General features: G+C 28.8%; 2 protein-coding genes across 2 annotated transcripts; both read right to left on the bottom strand.

Moving 5' to 3' along the window:
• Nucleotides 1-8940: 8940 nt before the first annotated feature.
• LOC124939287 (GDSL esterase/lipase At2g23540-like) lies at nucleotides 8941-11297 on the bottom strand. Its single transcript, XM_047479773.1, has 4 exons — nucleotides 11024-11297; nucleotides 10703-10833; nucleotides 10387-10635; nucleotides 8941-9432 (listed from the first exon to the last, which is right to left on the bottom strand). The coding sequence occupies exons 1-4, from the start codon at nucleotides 11295-11297 to the stop codon at nucleotides 8953-8955; spliced, it is 1134 nt and encodes a 377-aa protein (XP_047335729.1). The 3' UTR covers nucleotides 8941-8952.
• Nucleotides 11298-14041: 2744 nt separating this feature from the next.
• On the bottom strand, nucleotides 14042-17191 carry LOC124939285. The gene is made up of 6 exons (XM_047479772.1): nucleotides 17112-17191; nucleotides 15165-17036; nucleotides 14773-15094; nucleotides 14437-14695; nucleotides 14136-14356; nucleotides 14042-14052 (listed from the first exon to the last, which is right to left on the bottom strand). Exons 1-6 carry the CDS (start codon nucleotides 17187-17189, stop codon nucleotides 14042-14044), a joined length of 2763 nt encoding a protein of 920 aa, XP_047335728.1. The 5' UTR covers nucleotides 17190-17191.
• Nucleotides 17192-20560: the final 3369 nt, after the last annotated feature.

Genomic DNA, 20560 nt, shown 5'->3' with positions numbered 1-20560 from the left:
AAGGCAAATTTTTTTTTTCATTTTTGGAAAATGATTAAATATTACTAGTAATACATGTCCGTACTTGGCTCTAGAACTTTTCATAAGCCAAATAAATCCACATCTAGGACCAAAATCAATCAACTTCTTTCATTTTCAACCAAGTGGCCATCACATCTTTTCTTGATATGCAAATATCTACACAACACTTAGTTTAGTTGCCTGTTTGAACATATCAGAATGAATTTCCCTTTCATTCATGTTTGCACCAATGATCTATAGTTTTAACTTAGAGCAATATATTTTCTTTCTTCTTCTTTGCTATAATTTCATATGGGTCCCTCAATCCTCCCACCATGCTTTGACTTCACTAGACAAAAACAACATGATATAAATCCACTTATTTTAATATATATCCTAGTGGCTAAATTCCCTATTTGCATTACAATTCTGTCAATAACAATAGGGTTCAACTCCATTCAAATTTCGATTTTCAAATTGTGTCTCAAAAAGCATAAACATTGGCTCTAATATTCAAGGAGAAAAGTCAAGAGAAATAGGAATAAAGAGATTAAACAAGTTATAAGTAACAATCTTATACTCAGTGATGTGAATTTGGTAGAATTATTAGTGAGTATTGTGGTTAGTTTATTTTTTCTACTAACATAGTGTTTTATTTATCTTTTAAATAATTAAACTTAACTAAATGCAATGTTCTAAGAAGAAAGTCAATAATTAAATCATAGTCATTAATCACTCCCAACAAAATAATATATATATAATATTTATATAGCAAATAGCTAATCCTAATTAAGGGAAACCATAATGGTCCCCAAAAAGATGACCAAAATCTTTAATTACTTCAAAAAACAAAGAATAAGTGGTGAGATCTATATATAAAATAAAACAGAAAGGAGCCAAATTCAATTATGTAATTAATTACACATGAAAAAAAACAGTTAAATCACATATATATTTTTGTCAATTTTTCATAAAAAAAAAGATGAGTGTAATACGAGGATGAACCTAGTACTATTTTCAAACAATAATACAATTGCAAATAGAATTCAAATTAATGAAGAAATAAAACATTTAAAATATGACAAGAATGTATCGACCACAACCAGTCCGCCTAGGGTAAGGTCAACTTATTATATTACTTTAATAAAACACAAAACATAACTACTAAATAAAAAAAAAAGAATATTTTTTTTCTTTTCGCTTAGTGCACCCAAATTCTCCAAGCCTAACTCTCATAACTATGCATATCATAAGAATTTAATTTGAGTAATAAATCAACTAATTCAATTACCTTGTCATATACCTTTACAAATGAATTATCTTGTCATATAGACTATCTAAGGTGAAATATAGAAAGAAAGAAAAATTCTCATACTAAAAATAACCTTATAACAAATGAGATATAATTTTAAACTAAAGAGATTAGAGATTAACTATCCCTCTAATTTGTGACTAAAGCTTAAAGAAAGAGTCTTATCCATAAGATCTTCATAATATTCTATACTAATATTATATAAGCAAGTGGTGTTTGATGATAAGTTTTAAGATTGATAAGATGTATGTGAATCCTTGTAATAATTAATGTTTTCTTACATGGGGATTATGCTCCTTGGATTTATGTCAAAATGCCCTTACAACATAAAGATATATTAAATCTTAGGGAAAAATATATAGATTTTAAAGATTTGGTAGAAAAGGTGATCTTAAAGACAACAAGTGGGGAGATATTTATTTTATGCATTATTTGTCTTTATGCTCCTTGGTTTTTACCATTTACCACCACTTTGAGTGAGTGAGACTGAGAATAACTTCATCTTTTCTTTTTCTTTTTTCAACAACAAAAAAATCATACTTTATACCAAAACAAAATTTTCTTCAACAAATTCTAAAGATATTCTCACATGTAACTCATGACAAATCTATTGTCACCCTTTATTTTCGGTTAGTCAATAATTATTATTATTATTATTATTATTATTATTATTATTATTATTATTATTATTATTATTATTATTATTATTATTATTATTATGTAGATGGGTTAACACAATTAATTAATCTCATGACTATAGAATAATTTTATTAAATTTAAAATATTTATTTTTGCATGTAATATTTTTTATTAGCTAAATGACCTTAATTTTATTACCTTTTAATAAAGTAAACTAAAAATTATTTATTTTTTTATCGATTTTATTCTCGAGTTAACTAGAATGATTCACCTTCCCCATCATGATCCATTGTTAAATTAAAATATTCCTAGTTGAAATCGATCATAAAAGAATTTTGATTTCTTAAATAAAATAGTTATCACATTAGCTACCATGTTTTAAAAATTAAATTTATAATTATATATAGATAAATATAATATTCTTCATTGAAATTATTAGCATATTTGAATAGCTAGGAGTCAAACAAACATTAAATTATGCAAATTGAAATTGGCAGCCATAAGTTGATCTCTATCTTATTATGTGCTGGATTACACTTTAATTTACACATGGGTTGCTTTCATGGCCCACGGTTTCTTAAACATCTACATTAATTTTCACTTATCAAATTAATTATTTGATTATTATAATGCTAGAGTTTGTCGTGCTATCACACTAACAACTTCTTCTATTTCGGTAATAAAAAAAATAAACTTCTAGTGAGAGCTTTCTCAATTGCCTTTTTGATGTCTCATTTTGCTGTTTTTATTTGTTTTGGTCCGAAGAAGATTGGTTTGGTTAACTTTCTATCATAAGTAAGTTATTTTCCATTTTTGGCTTATGTTTATGTTAAGAAATCTAAGCCTTAAATAGTTTATATCCCTTTTAGGGGTTTCTTATACTCTTCAATATACTAGGCAAATCATAGTTTGTTTTAGTTTTAAGACAATTTATATATATATATATATATATATATATTTAAAAAGTTTATGTATATTAAAATAAAAATAAAAATTATTTAAGCAAAACACCAAAGCATGACGTGAAAATAACAAATAAAAAAAACTAAAAAAAAAACAATACTTAATAAGTGATCAAGCTCGTAAATCCTCGAGGAGAACGATTAACTCTCCGATAGACTTTACTGATTTCTTGAACGAATCTTAGAAAACATCATAATAATAGTCTTATGAATGATACGCATTGGATGACTACGATCATTGAAAATTTGATGATTTCTCTGAAACCATATAGTCCACCAAAGAATAAGAATGGTAACCCAAATATGTAGGTTTGTCATATCAGCCGCATCAATCCAAATTTTCCAGTAACTACATAAAGAGTCGGGTATTACCCAATGAATCCCAATAATACTCCACAAGAGACTCCAAATACTTGTCACCCATTGACAATACAAAAGTAAGTGAGTTGTCAATTCAATCTCTTTTTGACACATACGACTAGTCAAAATGCAACATTTTTCATGCACATATCATCTGTTAGAATTTCACCATTAATAACGTTGCATCCAAAGAATAAGATCTTGGATAAAATCTTTGACCCCCAAAGTTTTTTCCAAAAAAATTATATGAAATCATCTTTGCAAATAACTTGTAGCAATACTCAAATGGAAACTATTCATATCTTGGCAACGCATAATGTCTTGTTCAGACGGTGACACTTATTTGCGTCCTACCAAAAGTAAAACTCTACTATGGGACGAAATCTCCATAATGTTTAATCTCCTTCTATATCTAATTCGGCTAACGAAATCACTAGACTAAGGATCAAACATGTCCTTAACTGTAGCATTTCTACATATAGCAATGGAAAAAAACTCAGTATATGTCTTAGCTAGACTTTTGACACTACACCAAATATCATCCTAAATCTAATCGAAAACTCATCCCTCGTAATGAATCTAGTTGCTCACGAAAATTTCCCACATAGGATACATTCTCCTCCAAATGATACACTCTTCTGAATAATTAGACATTTTGGTGAACGACCAATCATTATCATACTTACATCTGATTATCGATGTCAATAGACTATTCGGCTCCATTGCAAATCTATTTTAATTTTTTCATACAATAAGTTTAAGTCCCCTAAGCATTTTCTTACATTATGTTCACGATACTTAGGAAAGAGTTTCAATCACAAATGAATAAAAAATAATTGTTCTAAAACCTTTTCATGGGAATCCATGGGTAGACATCTCAATCGTTTAAATAGTTCACATATAATAAAAAAATGATGAAAGTCGTTTAAACACAGTGACACATTCATGAAATTATAGAAAATAAAAATAAGAAAACCATAAAACATGAAATTAAGAAGAAAAAACTAACACATTTTCCCAATGAATCAAAATTTTCATTTTATTTTAAAAATTTTAATTTTGATCAAACATGATCGGCGTAGATCAAATATGATCCAAATAGTTGTCCAACATCATTACAATCATGTGATTTGATTGAATTAACCCAAGAACAATAAACCAATAAAACATCATTATGGATGAATTTTCAACCATAAAACACCATAAACAGCAAGCATACAAGCTTATACAATTTGAAATATAAAAATTTCAAATTCAAACTATAAATTTAAATTAGATGTTGATTTGAACCATACCAAGGATTGGAGAACACTCTTTGATCTTTAAGGAAGCTTTCTAGATGCACAAATCTAAGCTTGAAGGCCTTCAATAAAAAATCAAAAAATTCGAATCTTTGAAGCATTAATGGCGGATTTTGATTTTTTTATTTGAGGATTATGTGTTGGTAGATTACCTTCAGAATGAGTAGAGGAGGGTATTTATACTTATCCTAGATCGGTTAGGGGATCCTAATGGCCTAAATCAGCCAAAATTCATTAATGGTTTTTGACTGTTCTTGGCTAGCACTCATCGGAGTAGGGTGATTCATCCTTATTTTCGTAGGATAGAATGATCAGCATCGTAGAGTGATCATTATGAGCTTTGAATCAGCTCATTTGGTGGACCAATAGTTGAGTTCCAAAAACTCAAAATCAACACGGTTACTTCATGTTTATCTTCACGGCGTCGCGATGAAGATGAAAATCGGAGCAAAAAATGATGTTGTTTCATCTATTTTTAGTGTTCCGTGTGTGATTCGTTAGTGGTCGGTTAGTTTCTAGCATTCTGTTAGCATCTCGGCTAACGGTCCATCTATTGATCCGCTGTGGCCCGGACGTGCGTCTCCTCGATTACAACCGTCTACGCGGAGCTCTTCTAGGCGCTAGGCGCTAGATGAAAATTCAATGCTGATCCAATGACCGCGATTCCTACCTGTTTTTAGATACACCCGAATATAGATTTATTATTTTTTATTAAAATCTTAAGGGTTTATTTGAAATTGATTTTTCTTTCACTCTTTTGGCTTTAATATTTATTTTTTAAATACACAAAATATTAAAATAAATATGGTAAATATTTTACCAATTTATTTTATTTTTAATATATTTTTAGGATTTATATAAATATTTCTCTTTAAATGAAATGGATCCAACAATTCATCAAAGTTATATATTTTTGTCCTTTATTTTTTTAAAATTATTTTGAGACATTATCGTACAACATTATCTCAAATAATTTTTTTTATTTTTATTTTTGCCTTAATTCTTAATTAATTTTGATTAATTAATACATTAATTCATCTTAATTAATTGTTTTAAATAGGTTTTTGGCTAGGGGCTTAATTATTTTGATCTTATTTATTAAAAATTAATTTAAAATAAATATTTTAATATTATAAATTGGAGTGTAAATTTTTAGTGCTTATATATACCTTACCGAAGTTTCGGTATAGAAAAATTCATACATTACCTTACCTTGATTTCAATATACCTTGATTTCAGTATACTTTAATTTCAGTACGATATTAGTACTATACCTTTGATACTTAACAAACATACTAATTTAAAAAAAAAATTAATTACATAAACAGTATATCTTTTTCAATCTTATTAATGAGGTAAAGATTGCATATATGAAATAATATTATAATATAATTATATTTTAATTTAATTTTTAAGGAGAGTTAGTATAGTCAATTCATCCTTTTCTTTGTCAAAATACATGAATTTGCATTGTCGATTTCCTAACCTAATCCTTTGGTGAATATTTATCAATCTCTCTTTAATATATATTCCTTGATGCTGTAAATAGATCACTATTTAATAGTTGATAAACTTATTTAGTTTGTTATTTACTAACTTGACATTTGCATTAGTGTTTATATTGAGTCCATTTAAAATCCATATTTCAAAATAAAAATTGTTGTGGTTAGATCTCAAAAGAATCAACTAATTTATTGTAATAAAACTATAAATTTTTGAAAGATACAACTTGATAGTTGAATTTGTGATTCTATTTATTTTCATAAACATTCTGGTATGTTTTTAGAAAAGAGACTTATAATTCTTTTTCATTAAAAATATCAATAAGTAAGGAAATAATATAAATGTTGTAGTTGGACAAAACAAACATTTATCTCAACATTCAAAATTTTTAAACGGAAAATTAATGAGTTACATCGGAATGTTAATAACAGTTTTTATGAAATATTCACGAGTTGAGTTGAAGGTAGATGAGATATTTAACATTTTCACCCAACCAAAATACTAAAAAGATAAAGAACATGTGCAATTCCTGTATAATAGTGTACCAAAGCATGTGACCTTCAGCAACTTTTGGGCACCAATAAGTGAGTGGTGTGGCATGCACATTGTGCACAGTTGGTTCACTTTTGTAGGGGAGCACATTGTATCATTTTACTTTTACTTGTATTTTTTTTTCCTTAGTAAAGATAAGTAGAATTTAAGAGATGAGAATTGATTCCAATACTTATAGCAATAGATTTGGCCCTATTAGCATCTAATACCTTAGATGATGATGTTTTAGGGGTGATGTGATTGCAAACTATAATAGTTGATGTTGCTATGAAATTTAAGAAACCTCTTATCTTATGAAATTATAAAGAATGATTATTCTTGAAAACTACATTAATGGTCCCTCATGATAATTCACAATAACTTAGATGATTATCAACCACTTTTAAAATAGATCAAAAGTAAAGCATGTAATTAATATGAAGTTAGTAATTACCAATATGTACCTTTAGTCAAAAGACATATCTTTTAAATAAGAGTTGGATTAAAAAGAATGTTACTAAATGCAAAAGATATAGAAATAGGGATGGAAGGGACAAAATAAGGTGAATAGGATTGAACTCACACTAAGCCACTATAGCTTCAAATAATTAATGGATGTAGGAAATATTTCATCTCCAAAAAACGCAATATAGTTTAACCATTCAAAACATCAATTGAGCAAGGACCGGTAGCTCGATCTAATCTGATCATCATTCAAACATCACCTCCTTCGAGTTTTCTTTGATATTTTCATCATTCAGTCTATTTATCAACTTACTTGATCTTTATTTTTCCATTTTTGATTCATAGTTGAGAAGAGCTCTCAATTTAACTTTTATTTGATGATTATTATAACTTCCAATAATGAATGTCATGAACATCTAATCTCACAAAATCAAAACGTAAAACGACACAAACCAACAATCATCGAACAAATAAGGACTAATAGCTTGACATAAAAAATTTGGTCTTCATTGAGTCCAATCATATCCTCCATCATTAAAACATCATCTTCCTCCAAGTTTTCTTCAATATTCTCATCATCTAGTTCCTTTAGCATCTTGCTTCTTATCCTTATTCACTTTTGATTCAATGTTAATAAGGGTACGTGCTGGTTTGAGTTACCTTATTTTTTTTCGAATAAGATATCATGATTATCTTACACCAATTTGACTGAACAAGTAATTGTGAATAAACTGAATCAAACAGACCTAACAAAAAACATTTATCTCATTTTCTCTCTTATATTTTCTTTATTCCACTAAGTAAATAAACTGCAATTAAACCGAATATTATATAAACTTAATTGTATAAAAACCTATATAAAGTTATTGAAAAGAAAACTACCCCCATGAGAGGCCCAATGAGTGACCCAATAAGTAGATGTAATATGAAGCATATGCTACTAATAATTGTGGTTTACTTTTGAAAATTAGAGTTTGTATAGAAATTTATAAAACCGGTAATATAAATTTTGAAATAGTTAAATTGTTTTTATTAGATAATGGTTATTTACCTCTCGAGTGCTTATACGAGTCAACCCGTGACATGTCGTTTGATATATATTAGTAACGCATGACATCTGATTATGGTCGATGAGTTATCAGAATAATTTATTATTTTCTCACGGGCTATATATATAAATAATGATATTATGTTATGGTGTTGAGTTTAAATGCTTAAACTAATTTTTTTAAACTATTTTATATGTTATTCAATCTAGTTGTAAGAATGTACCGTATATTTTAATATGTTAGTTGAGCTATTTCGATAAATAATATGGGAAGTCGTGAATATAATATAGAAGTGAAGAAGAACATAATATTTGGACGGTAGATAGTAGTTGTAGATATAAAAGATGTGTTATAATTAGTTTTGAATCCAACCTCTATTGACTCTAATAATAGAAGATTTTATGAAATTCTAGAATATAGGAACAAATCTTGCATGTTATTAATTTATGTTTGGTTCAAATAAATAACACGTGGAGGGAGTGCACGTGCTTTTTAAAGTTCCTCTAATTGGGCATGACATTTTTATATTTTTTTCTGTGTTTTTTTTTTGTTGTGTTAATATTATAATTGATATACTGACTTTTCTGATCTTGAGCATCTTTTTATTTGTTATAATTGATATGACTTTTCTTATCTTGCAACCTTTATAAAATGACACTTATATCAAAACTAATTAAAAAGGAGTCTATAATTAAAGATGGAGATTGTATTTCACTCATTAATTTTGAACCATAAACACACAAAATATTAAGAATACGTTACAAACACTAGCAAAACAGAACAATTTTAAAATCGGAATACATTTTTTCAGCAATAGATTGCGAAAGAAATCAAAGATCTCGTAGCTTCTGAAGAGATATGGGCGACACATATTTCGGGTCACCTTGAAGCAATTGCTTAGAAATAATAATATTAGCAGCTTCGCTCGGATGATAAGGATCCCAAAACACATGTTTGTTCCGATCGGAGCATATGCTAGATGTCGGTCCACAAGGAACAATGCCAGCAAATTGGCCTCCATTTCCACAACATGCTCTACTAGAAGTAGTGAAACCATATTTAGCATAGTTTGTGATGAGTTCCATCACTAGAGAATACACATCTGCATGAACAAACATGGCTCCAGCCATCTTTCCATTCATTTCCTTTAACAAGTTTTTCAATCTTACATTATATTGAATTGCCAACTTGTTTGGTAATTCAACACATTGGTTTTCCTTCAACTGGTTTATTGTTTTTTGGTATGGAATACAACCAATTGGTCCAACGTTTCCGATTATGAACTTCCTTGCATCGAGTTTATACAATCTCTGTTCAAATCAATGAAAATTGTAAGTCTTTTTCATTCATAAAGAGAATAACTATGTGATTATTTATTAATAAGATTGTTTAATTACATAGATTATTGAAAAGTTAGGCTTGGTTGGTTAATGGGTTGGGAAAAATTAGAGTTATTTAGTTAGGTGAACAAAGGTTGAAACATAAAATTTTGATTGATGAATATATATTAAAAACTAATCTTCCTTACATACATAAATAAATAAAAATAGAAGGTATTAAGGTTTTATTAATTCAAGAACAAGCTAGATGAAATTAGATTATTTGCTAAAATGAAAATTAGTTATGTTTGTTAGAAAAAGTTGATTAAAAAATTATATATCTTGATTTAAAATTTTATCAAAATTACTTTTTGCCTAAAAAATTTGTATAATTTAAACCCATCTTACATATCAGATTAATTTTTAAAGTTGATTGATTGCAATAATAATAAGATCATGAAAAACATTATAGAATCAAATGATAGGTTATTTGAGATTAATCCAATATATGTATTTATTTTATCATTCAATTTCATCATCTATAAAGTAATTCAAATTATTCTTTAAAATATAAAATTATTATTTTTTAATATTTTAAATAATAAATACAAACTAATAATTTAACTCATTAGTCTCGAATAAATTAATTCTTCCTAAAGTATTTTTTTTATTGATGATTAAGAAAATATAATTGATGAGTATATTGTTAATTTGAGAATAAGTTAATATTTAAAATAACTCATATCAAATAATATTTAAGGTCCTGTCTGATGTAGTTTTTTATTTAAATAATGTGATTTTTTTTAAAAATAAATATATATTTGATGTAAAAATAAATTATTTATATTTATACATAATAAAAAAATCTTATATTAATCAAATAATTAAAATAAAATTGAATTTATTTGAAAATATATAAAATTGAACAAGATATTAAGTATATACCATGAGTTGATCTCTGAGATGATTGATAAGATCATCAATGAACCCATCTGGAGTTTCTGAAATTCTAGCTCCAATGGAAAGAACAGGAAGAAGATAATTGTTGAGAAAATCATTTGATCCAATTGTGATCGAGAAGATAGATTTCTTCATGATGTAATCCTTAGCCCTAGATGCACCCAACAATTTGTCGATCTGTTGTCTCGTAATATTGAAATAATCCACTTGAATATCCATTGAAAGTCTATTGATCTGTTGAATATTAGTATAAAATGAATGAAAATCCATACTTGAAGATGATAATGATTTGATTACTTACGAATATTCTTCCAGTTGCATTCATAATCCCACCACCTCCAGAAGCATAATTCACTCCGTATAATAGAGCTTTTCCGGTAGTATTCGGTGCTAGATACGGCACCGCGAAATGTGGTTGCCCTAGCGATTCTCCTGATGATGAGATAGAGAAAAGATTAGTTAATAGCATGCATGCATGACATCACAGACAAGCAGGTAACGATCCCCGCTTAAACTCAAAACGTTTTTCGTGACCTTTTGGTCTCTTAAGACGAATCTTATCAATAGGCTACCTTGGTGGGTTAGTTCAAATTCATATATAATAGTTAGAGATAATTATTACCGATGATATCTCCGATAGTTTTGCCGTTGGTGTAACGTCCAGTAGGGTTTCCGCCGGCTGGTTTGAAATCGATTCCATTTGGAGGGATATTGGCTTTGGAAAGAGTGGAGAGATAATTGTTGTTGCCTGCATCGACTAGTGAATCGCCGAAGATGTATGAAGCTCCATATTTCAAGTCATTGTCTGTTACTACTACTTGGCTTTTACAATGTTGATGACGGGTTAGGGTTAATAAGAATACTAGAAGAGCCAGGATGGAGATTTGCATGGTCATGGATTGTGTAGTTAAGCTCCTCCTTCTTAGGTGTAGTGTGTGTGAATATAGGTCTGTATATTTATTCGATTGGAGGAGGAGGAGAGAGAAGAAGAATGAAGCAATTTGTGTGGAAACTTGTGGAGAATTCTTGAATGTGGAGTTGGCATTTGGTTAGACCCATGATTTCTGTCTTTTGAGATGATGAGGTGGGAAGGAAATTCAAGAGGAGAGCGCGCAGGCAGTTCACCTAACCTGGTCTATTTGTCTCTCATTTGGTCAAATACATTCAACAAGTTTTAACTTTGATTGGTTTTCTTAATTAAAAAGATATTCAAATATTTTTACTTTATTTTTTTTTAAATTTAAATTTTAAGTATAATTTAATTTTTATTTAAAAAAAATAGAATTATAGTTTGATTTTAATTAATATATTTAAAAAAACTAAAATAAAATTTATTTATACGATATAAAAAAACTCACTAAAATAGTTTAAGTGACAAAATATTGTCTATGTTCAATTTTAAATAATACGGTTGAGTTTGACAATTTAACTTTTTAAATTAAAACAAAAAACTATTCAGTTGGACTAGTTAACTCGAGGTTAGTATACTAACCGATTGAGTTAAGCCAAATCAAACAGTTTCAGGCTAGAACTCGACTCATTTAGGGCTTGTTTAAATGTTTGATTATTGGGATAAAACTCAATTTTTATCCCAACATCTAAACATCTTATCAACAATCTATTCATCAATTTTATTCATTTAAATTCCAAAATTATCCTCTCTCTCTAAGTCTCTTTATCATTTCTTTCTCTAATATACAATTCTCTCACATTCACGATATCATCCCAACTCCAAGAATAAATTAGGCTTAAAATTTTGAAAATCAATTTTTTTCTAGTTTTTATTAAATAAGGATTTAAAAAAAACAAATAAAACTTAAAAACCCACTTTCTCAAACAAGCCCTAAGTATATATATTCGGGAAAGTTCCAGCTTTTATATTTTTTATATTATAGCTCGAATTGCCTCTTTATAACCTAGAAGAGAAGACTTCAATGTCAGGGGATGTTTCACATTTTTTTTTAAATTATTAAATATTAATATATTAATAAAATAATATTAAAGACTCTAAACAAGCATGTTTGCGAGTCTCTAGACGAATATATTCGCGAATCAAATATCTAAAAGTTTTAACTTTACTCATTTAAAAGTTTACACTTTTAAGCTCGACTTGTTAAGACTAACGGACGAACTCACTCAAATGAGTTTTTTATCGAATGAATTATTAAATAGCTCACGAGAAATTTAGTTCATTTACTTCCCTAGTTAACAATATTATGAAATAAATTAATAAGATATTAAAATTGAGAATTAGATAATCACATTTTAAATAGTTTAACCAACATAAAAATATAAATTGGAATTATGCATTACAATTACAATCCCAATCTCAATCCGTTACCAAACACATTATTCATTACAAAATAATTCATATAATACCATCTATATTTACTCTTAGATCTTCGTTTAATTTGGAATCACTCAATTCTTCTTTTAAAATATTATAATATTAAAGTCAAATTTTATTAGCCCTTAATTTTACTTTTGATTTTTGTTGAAAGGTGGTTTAATTTTTATTTTGAAGACCCTTAACTCAACGATAAAACACACAAAAATTCGTATTCTAATACTCATAATACAGTCTTCACCAAGTCCATTTAAAATAAAAGTTTCATTTTCATTAATCTAAATAAAATATTACCTGCAAATTACATTGAAATACCAAAAATTAAACTAACAATAAATTTTAACATTATTAATCTTTAAAAATAAATTTAACCAACTGCTGAAAAAGTAAATAGTCGCTAAATATTAAAATCAACTAAACGCCGAAAAATACTAAAATTCAACTTTCCAGTAGACGTCAATTTAATGTTTTGTGATGCCAAGCGTCGCTAATACTTGTATAATGTCGGTATATATATATAGTGACGCTTTAACTTTTACGTCATAAAATTGATACTTTTGTAACATATTTAAAAGTAAAAGGGAGGATCTTAGTTCTTAAACAACCCAAAAAAGTAATAACACATGTTTAGTTTTCCAAAACGGTAAAATGGCTACAAATTAAACTGTGTTAATTAAATGATTTACTACCAAAATGATTTCCCCGACCAAAAAATCCCGCGATTTGGAGCTTCTCGATTTTCCCGACGAAAATATCCCCTATCAGCTGCAGATGAATCTGCAGGCCATGTTGCTGGAATAGCAACCTCCCTTGCAAATTCATGATACATAATAATAATATTATTAGCAAACATCAAACATTAAATGTTCAAATATTATTAGAGTATTATATATATCAATAATTAGAATTAGTACTTACCCATCATTCATTTTCGTTTTGCAACGATTCATCAAACTAACTGTGTACTCCCCAAACACACAATCAAGTTTCTTAACCAAATCGGGTATTTTGTATGGAGCCAATATGTCCCAAACGTATATAACCTGAATAAATCTTGAAGCTTCCCGAACTACTTTTACCGACCATACAAATATTTGAGACCCATTATTAATATTGTACAGCTCCAAAAGCTCCAAACTTGAACTTGAACTAGAACTAGAGCTAGAAGTTCCGTCCATTTTGGCGCCAACTTCATCTTGACGCCAACCCGATGAGATTCTTTTGAGAAGAGAAATTACTTCTTTAGAAATAATAGGATCATTAGTTTTAGTCATGGTTTGGATGAAATCGTTACTAAAGTGAACCTGTGACACATCAAATAGAAGAAAAAAATTGAGTTAATTGTTAATACGTTTGATGGAAAAACTCATATTATTAATCGAAAAACCAACCTTCCATTTGGAATTCTTGAAAAGGGGAGAGTCAGATTTAAGTAACAAATTTAGATTATCGAAGTCAATAAGTGAAGATTGAATTACTTTAGATAGATTATCATCGTCTAAGGCATTGAAATAACAACCCCTTTCCTTTGCATCAACAACCAAATCTTTCCAAATTGAGTCACTATTGATCAAGGTTGAAGCATTACCCAATATCCACATTCCATACCTGAAAATTGAGAAAACAAATGTCGCTAAATATTTTATTATACGAAAAAAATGTGTCGGGTTGATCAATGATATACATACCTAGCTCGAGTTAAGGCTACATTTGCCCTTTGGTAATTGGAAAGAAAACCAATGGATCCCTTCACATTGCATCTAACAGTTGATATAATTATCAAGTCTTCTTCTCCTCCTTGAAAACCATCAACCGACCGAACACTCACCGAGAAATCTCTATAAAAATTATTTGTCCATTTCTCGAGGCTTTTCTCCATGGCAAAAACTTGAGCCTTGTAAGGTGCTATGCATCCGATGCTTATTTTCCGTTTCGATGCAACCGATGCTGAGTATGGAAACATATGTACTTAAGTACAATAGAATTTCTAACTATGGAAAGTGAATTGTTTGATTTTTTCTTACTTTTGTAGAGTCTTTCGACAATATGTGCAACAACGGCTACCTCAACCATGTTTTTGCTACTATGTCCACCAAAATCCTCCCTACCATCACAAATATCGATGAAAGAGTAGGAACCGAACATAGGTCCATCGAGGAAATGCTTCTCGTATTGTCTCTTTATGACATTGGGGCCATTCAAAATCATGCCTTGATAAAATTGTTTGTTTGGAAATAGGCTAATTGATTGATGCATTCTATATTGGATGTTGAGAAGATGTTTTGGCATACCTAAGATCACCATCCGTTCAAATAGACTTCTACCCATCTTAGCCTCATTAGATATCTGAAACTTAAAATAATTATATAAATAAACCACGGGTAATATCGAGGATTAGAGCTATTACGAAAATTACCTCGCTTTGGACCATGGCAGGAAGTTGTTTTTCGTCCCCTATAAGAATTGCATGCTTTAGACCAAATAGTTGCAATGGTATCGTAGATTCGCATTCTTTAAGTTGTGCGGCTTCATCCACAACTAATAATTCCAAAGGCATGGTTACATCGGTTTCCAAATTGCACGAGCTAGAGGCAGTGCAAAATATCAAAACGGCGTTTTCCATGCAAAGATTTCGAAGACTTTCGCTTGAACCAGATTCATTTTTCTTGACAAATACATCAAGATTGCATGAACTAGCTTCATTTTTCTTGCTAAGACCTTGAAGATCGCATGAAACAGCTTCGGGCAAATTTACTTCTTCTTGGAGGCTTTTAAGTATTTGGACACATTCAATCTCTAAAGGATTCAGTTCTTTTCTAAACTCTATTCGAATCGAACTGAGCAGTTCGACGAGTCTAATCATCTTCACAACTGCGGTTGATGTGATCAACCTTGTTGGATAATGAGTATATAAAGATCCAATATGAATTATGAGACGGTTCCTTAAAGAGTTGTATTCTTTCACAAAGAACTCTTCAAATGGAATCGCTTCAATATTCTCGTCAGATATGTACAATTCTATCGGTTTCATCTTAATCTTCTTCAACTTCCTATGTACCTCCTTCATGGTACACATAAAAATGTCTTTACCCGTTTCCATGTTTCGAATATCCTTAAGATTCACAAAATTCTCCCCGGGGTTGTCTCTTATCTTTTTCTTTCCCTTGTTCAAAAAGCAACCATAAGCTTTTATAGGTTCTTCAAGTAGATTGGTTAAGGCTCTAGCACAACCAATCCACCCGGTCGAAGAAGCTAAACAACGCGAAAGAATCAAAAGGCGATTATCCAAAAACACATGAAAAAGTTCCTCATGATCATCTATGTTCATTCTCTGGGCATTTCCAAACAAAACTATATCTCCCAACCGATACACATCTGATTCGAGATTCTCTCGAAACAAACCAATTAGACGGGATGCCACACCAACAACAGCAATGTTTGTGGGTGCACATGTAAGTGTCCTACATTTCAACCTTAGTAAAACAAACAACATAGAAGCAACCGTTTTTGTCTTACCAGTTCCAGGAGGACCCCATATTAGTTTCACACTGTTAAGATGTTGACAATCCTTCATAGCAATGCATTCCAAAACCGCATCATTTTGTGAATCATCCAAATCAAACGAACTTAAAAGAAGTCTTGCTAGTGAAAGAGAATCACTCTGATTCTCTTCAACAGAGCAGCATGAATCACAATCATTTACAGATGGACAAACATCAAGAACATTCTTAATTATTCTCAAACTATCTCCTTCAGTATTTGAAGGGTTCAATGCAGACCATATTCGCGTATTCGTGATCATGTTGGTAAGATAAACAACATAAAGATCACTCCTTCTGAAGTTATGATCGACGATGTTCGACGCGATTATGTACATGATGTTATCCATTTCAGGATCATTCCATTTAACTAAACCAAGAGTAAATGGCAATCGGCATCCTTTGAGATCATCAATAAACCTCGGCTTGACTTCTGTAAAGACAAAGAGATCACCCGCTTTCGGTTCATACATGACATGTTTATCTTTATCTTTATCTTTAGGATTGTGCTCAATGTATGTATATTTGATTTCGTATGTATTATGTTTGAACTTATCTTTAAGGGGTCCTCTGTCGTTGTCCTTCTCTTCCTTGGTCTTTTTTTGAATTGAAACTACTCTGCAGATAGGTGCCTTTGACAATGTCTTGAAATTGGAGAACAAATCTGAATGGGTTTCTTCAATAAGTGGCATTTTGAACGAATCCAAGTATTTTGAAGCAGATGAAAATGATTCTGGAATCTCCATCACCTTTTAGATAGAAAGAACATGATTAATTACTAGTAAAAACAGTAGAAGAGAAGAGAAGAGAAAATGAATGAATCAAACCTTGTCCTTGTAAAGGTTTTGGTTGCAGATATCAGAAATGGACCAAGAGAAGACAAAATCAATCAAGTTCTTCATCTCCATAGCTAGATCAGGGAAGGAAGAAGCTGTAATAATGAAAAGGGATAGTTAGAGTAGGATATTTCTACTACATTTATAGAGGAAATCGAAAGATGAAAGGTTGAAAAAATGAACCCAACGTTTTGGTTTCAAGTATTCCTCTGTTTTAAGTCATGGGGAACTTCTAAAGTCGTGGTAATTAATCAAAGCAAAGAGCTAAAAGTTGTATTTAAGGTTTTGTTTGTGTTTGAGAAAATAAGTTTGATAACATCTTTTTATTAATGTTAATGCTTTTGGAAATTAAATATTATACTTTTGTGTCATCGTGATGAAAATGTTCCCCTTTTGAAAAAAAAATTAGAAAAATATGTTGGTGGATTTAAAAGTTGTGTACTTAATCAAAGCAAATAGTTAAAAGTTGTATAAGGTCTTGTTTGTTTTTGAGAAAATAAATTTGATAGCATTTTGTTATTTTTTTTAAACGGTTTAATGTCATCTATATATATATAATGATGTTTAATTTTTAAAGTGTCCGGATTGCCGGGTCGAGAGCTGTGGTTAATTTGGATATATGTGAGAGTAAATGGATACTTGGGTCGGATTGTGGGTTGACCCACCCATAAACTTAAAACGGTTAAAAATAAAATTAAAAATGTTATAGGTATGGTTCAAACTTGCAACCTAACACAAAACAAGTATAACTTTTTAACCAACTAGGCTAACAACACTTTATATTTTAAATTCAACCCAAAATTTGATAAACGTGTGACATTTTAACAATATAAGTTCAACTTTTTAAGTAACTAATCTATATATATATAATGATGCTTAATTTTTAAATTGTCCGGATTGGCGGATAGAGAGCTGTGGTTAATTTGGATATATGTGAGAGTAAATGGATACTTGAGTCGGATTTTGGGTTGACTCGCCCATAAAAATTTTACCGTAATATTTTTTTCACAATTTTGTATATTATTACTCGTACAAATGCACGGAATACATACTAGTTTCATTAAAGAAACTAAAAAATGGGTACCAAAATGATACAAGTTTAAAACTAGACAAATCATAACTTTGATTAAACCAAATAAATAAAAAAATTAACTTATCTCATTTTTTTTATTAATGTTAATGATTTTGGAAATTAAATATTATCATTAACTTTTGTGTCCCCATTTGAAAAAAAAAAAAATTTAAAAATGTTGGTGGATCTAAAAGTCGTGTAATTAATCAAAGCAAAGAGCTAAAAGTTGTATAATCTTGTTTGTTTTTGAAAAAATAAGTTTGATACTTGTTATTAATGTTAATGCTTTTGGAAATTAAATATTATCTTGGGTTACTTTTGTGTCATCGTCATGAAAATAAAAATTATAAAAAAAAAAATGGTGGATCTAAAACAAATAAAGTATTAAAACAACATTTTTTTTAAGGATCCGATGTTGTTCTTTACAATATTTATAGGTTATCTATATTTAGTTCGTCTATAAAATTAACAGTTGGATGGGTTCATCATATTGAGTTTCTTTTTTTTTTCTCTATTTACTAGCTATTGTATTTTTTTTTAGGAATATAACATGAATTCATACCATTATGGTCATCAACTTCAATTTAATTTTATCATTCTAACTATCTTTACTAAGTTATTACTTATTAAGTTATAAAAAAACTTAAAAAAAAAGTTTTTGTAAAATTTTAAAAATATTGTATTCATTTTTATTTTACTTTCACCTTTTGTTAGGATAAAAATTAATTAATTTACTTTTTTATTTTGGAAACTAATTTTTAATTAAAATTAATTTAAAAATGTGTCTAAAATAACTAATTTTAAATAGTATATATATATATATATATGTATAAATAATTTTTTTATAGTTTATATATCTAGATGAGATAATTTAATAAATTTGTCAGATTAATCTCTATTTATTTAAGATATAAACAGTTTGTTATTGACCATCATACATTTTCTATTTATATGTTATTACCCAACCATTTAGATGCATTAGAGTTTGTTTGATTTTTTTTTTTTTTTTTTTTGGTTTTATTGGATTTTATAAAAAACAATTGTTTTATAAGAAAAGGTAAATTGTTTGGATTTTTAATCATTTAAACTTACTTTAATATTTAAAATTTGATTTAATAAAAATAAAGTAAAAATCTTTAAATATTTTAATTAATGATTTATTTTAAAAAAAGTAATGTATATTAAAAATGATAAAAAAAACGTTAAGTACGCAACGATACAGCATTACATGAAAAAAAATAATAAATAAAAAAAGTTACTAAATAAGTTATCGAGATCGTAAGTTCTCTAAAAAACGATTAACTCCTCCGAATGACTCAACTGACTTTCCATAACGAATCTCAAAAAACGTTATAATAATAACATTATGAATGATACGCATCGGACGACTACGATCATTGAAAGTTCGACAATTTCTCTCCAACTAGATAGTCCACCAAAATATAATTTTGATGATAATTAACTTAAATATGTAGGTCTAACAGGCACATCAATCTAAATTTCTCATCAACTACCCAAAGACTTACGCATCACACAATGAATTCAAGTAATACTTTACAAAATGATCAATATATTAGTCACTCATCGACAATGCAAAAGTAAGTGATTTGTCGATTCAACCTTCTCGTAACACATACGACTAACTCTTATACAACATTTTTTAATGCATTTATTACCCGTAAGAATTCCACCGTGAATAACACTTCATCTAAATAACGAGATTTAATTAATGAAATTAATGTTTTAATTGGTAGAATGATAATGATGTACTAGAGATAATTTAAAAAAAAACTAAGGCATTGTTCTTCTTTTAAAAAAAGAATCGCCAAAATAAAAAAAAATTACTTCATTCACCTTCTAATCAATTACGTCACTTAATTAATTAAACAAAATACTAAAATACTATTTATTAAAAAAAAATTATCAATATATATTAATATATATTAAATCTTTTTATCAAAAAAAAATATTTATCTCATCAACCATCTTTTAAATAAACTCAAATTTATTTAAATAAATCCTTACAGAACAAACTCTAAATAAAATCTCATAAAACCCTTAAAAATCCCATATCAATCTAACTCGATATCAAATTGTGATTGTGTGGAAACTCTTTCATTGCATGGTATACTAACAAAATTGCTCAGGTAGATTCGAATAGATTGGGCTGGACTTTTTCCACTTTGACGAGGGAGCGTGTAGGATAAGGAAAACTCGAAGATGCTGACCAGGAATCGAGACGGGGGCTTCAATTCCAGTTCCGAAATTGCTCGAATGCATTAAATATATATATATATATAATGCTTAATTTGAATTTGTTTGGTTTATCGGGTGGAGTGTTAGGATTAATTTGGATATATATTGT

This window comes from Impatiens glandulifera, chromosome 5, assembly GCF_907164915.1.
Source record: "Impatiens glandulifera chromosome 5, dImpGla2.1, whole genome shotgun sequence".
Taxonomy (NCBI): Eukaryota; Viridiplantae; Streptophyta; class Magnoliopsida; order Ericales; family Balsaminaceae; genus Impatiens; species Impatiens glandulifera.
The sequence above is the reverse complement of the archived record's forward strand: the minus strand, read 5'-3'. Positions and strand labels throughout refer to the sequence as shown.